The 8,856-nt window shown below is 39.8% G+C and overlaps 1 protein-coding gene across 2 annotated transcripts in view; it reads left to right on the top strand.

Annotated features, from left to right (window-relative positions):
* The first annotated feature begins 1,090 nt into the window (after positions 1-1,090).
* Positions 1,091-8,856, top strand: part of LOC134333150 (serine/threonine-protein phosphatase 6 regulatory ankyrin repeat subunit A) — a 56,100-nt gene continuing 48,334 nt past the window's right edge. For both annotated transcript variants that reach the window (XM_063015014.1, XM_063015020.1), the window contains exon 1: positions 1,091-1,154. In XM_063015014.1, the coding sequence (XP_062871084.1) occupies positions 1,128-1,154 (27 nt within the window). In that variant the 5' untranslated portion in view covers positions 1,091-1,127. The remainder of the gene's footprint in view (positions 1,155-8,856) is intronic.

Below are 8,856 nucleotides of genomic sequence, written 5' to 3'. Positions count from 1 at the left end.
CATTGCATGAAGCTCTCTACACTCTGTTCTTGAGCTGATCTGAAGGCCACATGAAGTTTGGAGGTCTGTAGCGATTGACTCTGCAGAAAGTTGGTGGTGACCTCTGCGCACTATGCGCCTCAGCATCCGCTGACCCCTCTCTGTCATTTTATGTGGCTACCACTTCGTGGCTGAGTTCCCGATCTCTTCCACTTTGTTATAATACCACTGACAGTCGACTGTGGAATATTTAGTAGCGAGGAAATTTCACGACTAGACTTGTTGCACAGGTGGCGTCCTATCACGGTACCACGCTGGAATTCACTGAGCTCCTGAGAGCGACCCATTCTTTCACAAATGTTTGTAGAAGCAGTCTGCATGTCTAGGTGCTTGGTTTTATACACGTGTGGCCATGGAAGTGATTGGAACACCTGAATTCAATTAATTTGGATGGGTGAGTGAATACTTTTGGCAATATAGTGTATATTATACTGTATAAGGACATGCCATACCTACAAAACCTTTAATATCATTAGCATGATATGCTTTCTACCACTAGGTGGGGCATGAATACTGGGTTTAAATAATATTGTTTTGTATTTGTAAAGATATTATTTCTATAGTTACTGTAAATATATTATTATTATTATGATTATTGTCAACCATATGGATTGTATTTCTCCAGAACATCATGTCTTCTGTTTGGGTCTTCAGGCTTCTTATTTGTCTAATTGTATCCATCCATCTCATTGATAATTCAGTATCAAAAGTTGTTCTTTTTATAACATACATATTTTAAAATGTGGAGATGAAATGCTTCCTCTTTAACAGGTAAAACGGGTGAGATAGTGTTGTTTTGTTTCTCCATTAGATGAAATCATGTGGAGCTTAAGCGCCTCCTGCACTACTAAAGCCTTTATCTCTGACTAATTATACATGACTGCTTCAGTTACACCAATAAGCGGCCGTTTTGCTGCTACCTCTGACTAACTGGTAAGCCAATCGGGTGAGTGATAACTTCTCGGTTACGGTGGCGGTAATGTTGTCAAGCTGAACTAAACACAGCACGACCAGTAATTGATAACCGAGCTCTTTCAGTACCGCGGCTTTCCTACAACCCGCATGAACTCCACCGCCGCGACAGAAACATGGTGCTTCTCAAACTCCGAGAGCAGGTACGTGACATACTTACTATCACTTACCTAGTTAGATAATTTGCTAACTATTTAATCAGCTATGCACTTACCGTCTTATTTCACCACCTGTATTACGACCGGTTTTGCCCACCGCGCTACCGTTGGACAGGGGCAAATGCCTTCCACCAATCCGACGAAGGACTAGTCCTAATTAGCTAATCACAGCTCAGAGGCGGGACTTGTCAGAAAACGCGTAGGAAAAACAATTCCCAGTTATTAGTTAGCTGTACAGCTAAGCAGGTAGCTAGTTACTAAACCATGGATAAGCACAGCACAAGTTGCTGCTGTATTTGATTAGAATAGGAAAACTGAGTGGCATTGCAGAATTTGTCCACAAAATGCTGTCATTGTTTGCAACAGGAGACATGCTGCTTTATACATACTGATCTGCAGCATAGGAATTACCATCATATCTGATCAGACCAGCTCTATTCATCATTATCATCCAAATAAAACTACTCGTTAATGTGTATTGCAGTTCATGTCTGAGATCTGTGTTCGTCATAAACATTCCATCATTGTACCCTAAAAATAAATTCATCAATGGCTTGTCACATTATATCATGCTCATTTCTGTGTGTACACCTTCACAATGCAACATTAAGGGCGGCACGGTGGGTAGCACTGTCGCCTCACAGCAAGAAGGTCCTGGGTTCGACCCCCAGGTGAGGCGCTCCGGGTCCTTTCTGTGTGGAGTTTGCATGTTCTCCTCGTTTCTGTGTGGGTTTACTCCGGGTGCTCCGGTTTTCTCCCACAGTCCAAAGACATGCAAGTGAGGTGAATTGGAGATACAAAATTGTCCATGACTGTGTTCGATATAACCTTGTGTGTACTGATGAATCTTGTGTGAAGATAAACTACCGTTCCTGTCATGAATGTAACCAAAAGTGTAAAACATGACGTTACAATCCTAATAAACCAACAAACAATGCAACATTAAAGTTATCTCTAATTCGAACATGTCAGGGGTGCCAGTGGGCAGATCATATTTGCAGATAAATTATTATAAATGCTTTTTAGTCACGTGCATGTTAAAACAAAAAAAAACTAAATATAGTTTAATAGCTGTACCTCTTAAACATACTGTGTTCAATAAAACAGCTTTCAATAATATCAGGCACTTTTTTATTTAATCAATTGTGAGCACAGCTGAGATTCAAACCCAGAGCTTAGCGCTGGTGAGCAGGTGCATTAGTGTCATTTCTGAGTTAGAGTTAGACTGGCTTCAGTTGATCAGGTCAGTTGGTACGACCCCATAATGTAAACGTTCTTAAAGGCAAACCGTCTTGTTAAGCTACTTTTTAATGGCAGTAAACCTGCTTCATTGTAATGTTGTCAAACCAGCTTATTCTTGGTCTTCCTTTTCTTCGAAGTTATCCACAAGTTCTGTCATAACACTGCCTTCAATGTTGTGATTGTGTCTCATCACATGCCCAGTGTGGTTCAGTAGTTTTTTTTCTGCTCTGGTCATCTTTACAGTTTGCTAAAACTCTGAGACTCTGATATTTCAGAATTGTTTTTTTTTGTCCTTAATATCATTTATCAGTAGAATGCAAGAGAAAACTGGGCTTATGACACTATGCATCTATATCAAGCAGACCATGAACTTAAACCTCAGGTATTAGTGTATCAGCTAGGGATGTAAAATTGACTTAAACTCACTTACCGTCATTGGTTGATGGTTAACCATTCAGAATTTAAAACACATAACAGAGCTTCATTTCAGCAATGCTTTAGGTTTGATAGAAGGCAAAACAGTTTAACACAGTAAACATGATGGTAAGGTTAAACAGTAACTTGCTATGCACTCTTCAACACTGTGCCAGCACTCTAATCAGACAGTAGGGATTGCTGTTATAGCGGCAAGAAATTGACTCCCATTCTGGTATTTATATCTGGGATTTAAGTTCATAGTCTGGGTGATAGGATACATAGTGCTATTGGCCCAGTTTTCTCTTGCATTCTACTTACTTGGAAATAGTGTATTGTATCTGTGAAGATGTGGACTAGTGTTGCACCCCCAGAGCACCCTCCATGTGTCTCTTCTATTTCAGTTTTGAAAATGTGCATTGAAACCTACTGGGAAGTTGAGTAAAACCGCCAAATGACCCAAAAACAAAGACGAAATGTACATAAGAGTAAAACATTACATTTTTAATGAAAAAGGGGACATGTTTGACAAGGGCTGTTTGACAAATGAGCAGTGGTCAGAGGCATTACTACTGATTTATAATGTCTCAATTCAGTTCAAGAATGTAAGAGGAAGCCATGTAGCAAATGTATGCACAAGTGATTTTTTTTCACTTTAATAATACATTAAAAGTTAAAATACATAATTATTCTGTAATCTGATGCAGTGTAGGTACCAGTGCATGCACCTTGATAACCTGATGGTCATTTACAACACAGCCCTGCAGTGACAGTAGTTAATTAATAAGCAGCCTTATTTTCTTGTTTTACCATAGCTTTAATCTGGTCAGGGTTGCAGTTGGTCTGGTTTGTCTGGGAAACACTGGGAACAATCCAATAACGCATCAGACAGGGCCTCGATCACTCCCCCCTCAGACATAGCCAATCTTGTCTCCATATAGACGCCTGTCTGGGTGATAGCACTGCTGGGGGTTTGAAGCCTGAATTCCTGCAGTAGAGGACTAGATTAATTTACTGTTGAGTCATTTCAGCTCAACTCGATAAATGGTCCCCACCCCACCCCACCATCAGAATCTCTTGATTCAAAATCTCTTTTGTCCATATGTCAAGGGGACACATTCATGGAAAAATCCGGCATATTTTGCCAATTTGTCAACTAGTTCCAGATTTGCTGCTCCTGCCATGACTCTACCCCCTACCAATTTACAAAAGTGTCAGGTACAAATACAAAAAAACATATAGATCCATCTTGTCTACACTTATACAGCCCTATAGCTCTTTTCATTCTCGAGATATTAACCTGACAGTGTCATAACTCATAAAGCATTTTGGGGTAGGGTCTTGGCAAGAGCTGCAAATTAGAAGTATTTGCTGGATTTTTCCATTAATTTTCTGTTAATTCTAACATGGTCAGGTTAGAACCTTTCTGCATATTTGTTGAGTGGAGCTGGAATGGCCCTACTGCGCCAAAACAATGGATATTTACATTTCTAATGATTTATTTCTAGAATGTTCCAGGCTGAAGATACTACTTATTGTACTTATCACTATTTCTACTTAATTTCTGTGTTTCTTCTTTTGGTGCAGTGGCTCTACTTGATCTCAGATTCTTACACAGGGGGCCAGCCTACTGTTGTTTTGGCTAGTTTTTCATTTGGGTCACTAGAGATGGTATGGATAGTAGTTCAACATGTTTGGAAGGCAAAATGTTCAGTTGCCGCTTGGCTTTCCTTGTGTCTTGTCATTCTTGCTGCATTGCTGTTTCGTGTCAGTTTGTTGTTCAGGTTGTGCTTGTGCTGTTTACATTTCATATTTAGATTTCATGTTGGGTCTTTTTCTCAGAATTTGGAATACTGGTCTGACCAGTCAGATAGTATGATGACTGGCAGTGTGCTTTCAGTCATGGTATCATGATGCGTCATTAAGAAATGGAAAGGGTTATTTCTGTCACAGCTTGGCTTTCCAAATGAGAAACCTGAGAGACTTGGCAGAGCTGTACATGTTTGCAGGTTTATGCTACATTTAGACAGGCAGCCAACCCCTGTCCTTCCTCTCGACCTATATTACTGGAATGTATATGGTCCTTTTTGGGCACTTGAAAAATAAAGATCCACATTGCTTGTAGTGCTTGGTCACGTAAACGTTCTTTTCATGAGCTGACGGTGAGGGCAGCCGGCTATTGCCCACGCAGGAATAGCCTTTCTGATTACACTGACGTGCTCGCATGCTAATTAAAATAGATTTAGAAAGCAGTGACCGAAATAGCAGTTAAGTTAAGCAACACGATGTGAACTCGTACATGCTCCTGAGTTAACTGCAGCTGTAGAATTTAATGGCCCTAGCTAACAGGCTCAAGCTGGATCAACACAGGTCTCGTGGTTAGCGTGTTGGTGAAGGTGAGATGGTAGATTAAGTATCACTTCCTCTGCATTCTCTAGTAGCTAAATGGAATATAATCCCACAGCTGTTCTGGACGCCCAAGCAGATCACTTTTGAAGTGGTAGAACCATTACACTCAGGCAGTGTAATGGTTCTCCTCTAGAGGGTGTCTGAATATCACTTGCCATCACTTCAGAAAATATATTGTTCCAGTTTGAGATCTGTTACAGGATTTGTATTTTCATGGTAGATGTACTGCTAATCTCTTCCTTCCTTTATTTTTCTCATAGCTATTGAATAACTTTTTTTACACCCAACAATAAAAACCTTACTGGACAAAATTCTAAACTAATCATAGACAACTAGGACATGAAGCTATTCTGGATCCCAGGACTCAATGGCTCTCAGGAAATGAAAAAGCCGACAGATTGGCAGGGAACGTTCCAGACCAACAACAGACTGAACACAAGCTCTAAACAGCAGACGAAAGACCCCTTATGACTATGTGCACCAAAAATAAATGCCAAACCAAACGGGAATCCCAGGGTGGAAAGTACATTAAATATGCCATGATTAGACCACAAAGCCGACCAGATCAAACAACCATATTCAGAAGACGCATCGGCCATTCTTAAATCACCCACTCATACTTACTGGGTGGGGGGCCTCCCCCCCACAAGTGAGACATGCCACTCTACTGTATGCACTAGCTACACACACATCCGACACCTGCTAAAAAGGCAAAAGACCTTTCATAAAGAAACCTTTGAATACAAACATGCCCCAGAAGTTCTCAGATTACTTACCCAAACACCCCAGGTGGGGCGGTCCGGGTCTTTTCTGTGTGGAGTTTGCATGTTCTTCCCGTGTCTGCGTGGGTTTCCTCCGGGAGCTCCGGTTTCCTCGCACAGTCCAGTGACGTGAATTGGAGATACTAAATTGTCCATGACTGTGCTTGATATAACCTTGTGAACTGATTAATCTTGTGTAATAAGTAACTACCGTTCCTGTCATGAATGTAACCAAAGTGTAAAACATAACTTTAAAATCCTAATAAACAATAAATACACAAACTTACCCAAACAGGACTGAAAACACACATTTATCAATGTACTGTACATCATACATGCATTGACTAACCTTGAAATCCTTTGAGCTACCTTCCTGCCATCAACATTACCAATGTGTAAATATGGCGTTAAACCACAAAACAGTATTTGGTCACATTTCTTTACTTTAAACCCTTAAATGGTCTGCTAAACAATTTGGTTGAGCTTACTACTCCTTGGTTGACGTGTTAAACTCAAAAATATTGGTAGATGACACAGTGGTTTTAAGAAAACTGCCTTCTAACCTGTATGTCAGCTTGAAGGTAGCAGCTGAAACATCATCCAAGAAAAGTTGCATAATTGTTGCATCCCAACTGTTTGGTAGAGGCTCATTATAAAACTACTGTGTGCTCTAGTAAAAATATTAATTATTTGTTGTTGGTGTAGTCCCAAGAAATTAAGAAATGCAAAGAAATCATTTTTTTAACATTATTTCCTTGGTGAGACCGTTAAAGGGTTAAGCTCAGAATTAGTTTTTACAAACCCCATTTTCAGAAAAGATGGGACAATAAGTAAATGCACAGAAAAAGTCAACCCTGTAACATTTTTCGTTTTGGAGATATTAACTTGACAATGTTGTGAATTGTGCATTTTGGGGTAGGGTCATGGCAAGTCCTGGAAATCTGGAAGTATTTGCTGGCAAACAAGTGCCCTTCCAGTTGGGTGGTGTGTTATCTCACCTTTATTCACTTTAAGCACAGAATTAGATTGTACATACCCCATTTTCAGAAAAGTTGGTGCAATAAGACTTTGCAGTTAAATGGTTGATATTGGGCAGCACGGTGACTCAGTGGGTAGCACCGTCACCTCACAGCAAGAAGGTCCTGGGTTCATTTTCCAGGTGGAGCGGTCTGGGTCCTCTCTGTGTGGAGTTTGCATGTTCTCCCTGTGTCTGCGTGGGTTTCCTCTGGGAGCTCGGGTTTCCTCCCACACTCCAAAAACATGCAGTCAGGGGAATTGGAGATACAAAATTGTCCATGACTGTGTTTGACATTGAACTTGTGAACTGATAAATCTTGTGTAACCAGTAATTACCTCTCCTATCATGAATGTAACCAAAGTGTGTAAAACATGACGTTAAAATCCTAATAAATAAATGGTTGATATACAAAGTTTTATTTTGCTCTTTTTAATACCATCATTGTAGTGCTGTCAGACATTCAACTCTATATTACGGCCCCCATATTAATGCTCGTAATCAGGTGTCCTCTTGCTCCTGTCTTGATGTATAGTGTATCAAAACCAAAGTGCTTTTTGTTAGAGAAATGTGGAATACTGAAATGTCATGCTTGAAGGTTAAAAAGCTTTGTGGTTAGTGGAGAATTGTAGTAATTGTAAAACGTTTCTCCAGGCCCCTCAGCTGCTCATATGTAAGCAGTTAGTTTTATACACAGAGAGCTATATTTTTTCTTGCACACATACACACACATAAACAGTAGGCTAAGATGCCAGATCTCCCAGTTTGGTGGTTCTAGCAATAAAATGGTTTGAGATCCAGCCAGTAATAGCTCTTTAAGTCATGCAGCTGCAGTGTGGCTTGCACAGAGATGACTCTAAAACCCTATGGGTAATTTATCAAATGTGCAGCTCTTTGGATCTGTCTACATCCAAAGGTTTAACATTATTTTTGACATTTTCTGCCTGGAATTACAGACGAATCAGAAGCCTTTTACTCTGTAAATAAAATCAAAACAGTATCAGCAATTCATGAGCAGTATCAAAAGTCATTGTTGGTTTGATGCTGCTAGTTAAAACTAATGCTGTTGATTCCAACAGCCATTGCTACAGATCTCTACACACCTGATAGATCAGAAAGCACAGCACAGTAAAGTCTGTTACACTAGGAATCCAACAGCAATTCAGTTAGCAATCGGTTTAGTCAAAATGTTCAAGATCTCATAACTATGGGTGGAAAATTCCCAACCAATTCTGTGCATGCATGCTATTTGTCAAAATCCCAATGAGTATTTCCGCATTTGAGACCGTCACTGGATGTTTAGTTTACATTCAACTATTATGGTAGCTGTGCTGTGTATTGTGGCTTTCATTTATTCTATCATTCCATTATGAGTGTAATTTAATGACCGCTGTAAAATGTGGCACTTTTCTTTAAAACTCAATGAAATCTGAGATTTTTGAAAAATGAGGTTCTTGAAATTAAGAACAATTTTCCTGACCAATGTGTCGAACGTTTGACAAAATAATAATTAACTAATTATTAATTAATCAATTAATAATCATTAAATAATCAAACAGTGTGCTGTCATATTTGCTGGGACCTTGTCCTAAGTTTCCTCACTATCCTGACAATATAAAACTGGAGCCAGACGCATGACAATGTGGTGCATACCCTCCTACTTACGAATGTATCATATCCTAGCTCGTTCCTCACTTGGACTCTCTCTCTCTCTTCTTGAGATCATGTTTCATTGCTGTACTCTCACCAGCACTAGTAGTTGCTGTGCCTGCCTTTCATTGAGAAATAACTCGAGGTGCGCAAGCCTTCTATGTTTGGCATTTAGGTTTCTCTTTCTTTTTCATCT

The sequence above is a fragment of the Trichomycterus rosablanca genome, chromosome 2 (assembly GCF_030014385.1).
Source record: "Trichomycterus rosablanca isolate fTriRos1 chromosome 2, fTriRos1.hap1, whole genome shotgun sequence".
Taxonomy (NCBI): domain Eukaryota; kingdom Metazoa; phylum Chordata; class Actinopteri; order Siluriformes; family Trichomycteridae; genus Trichomycterus; species Trichomycterus rosablanca.
The sequence above is the reverse complement of the archived record's forward strand: the minus strand, read 5'-3'. Positions and strand labels throughout refer to the sequence as shown.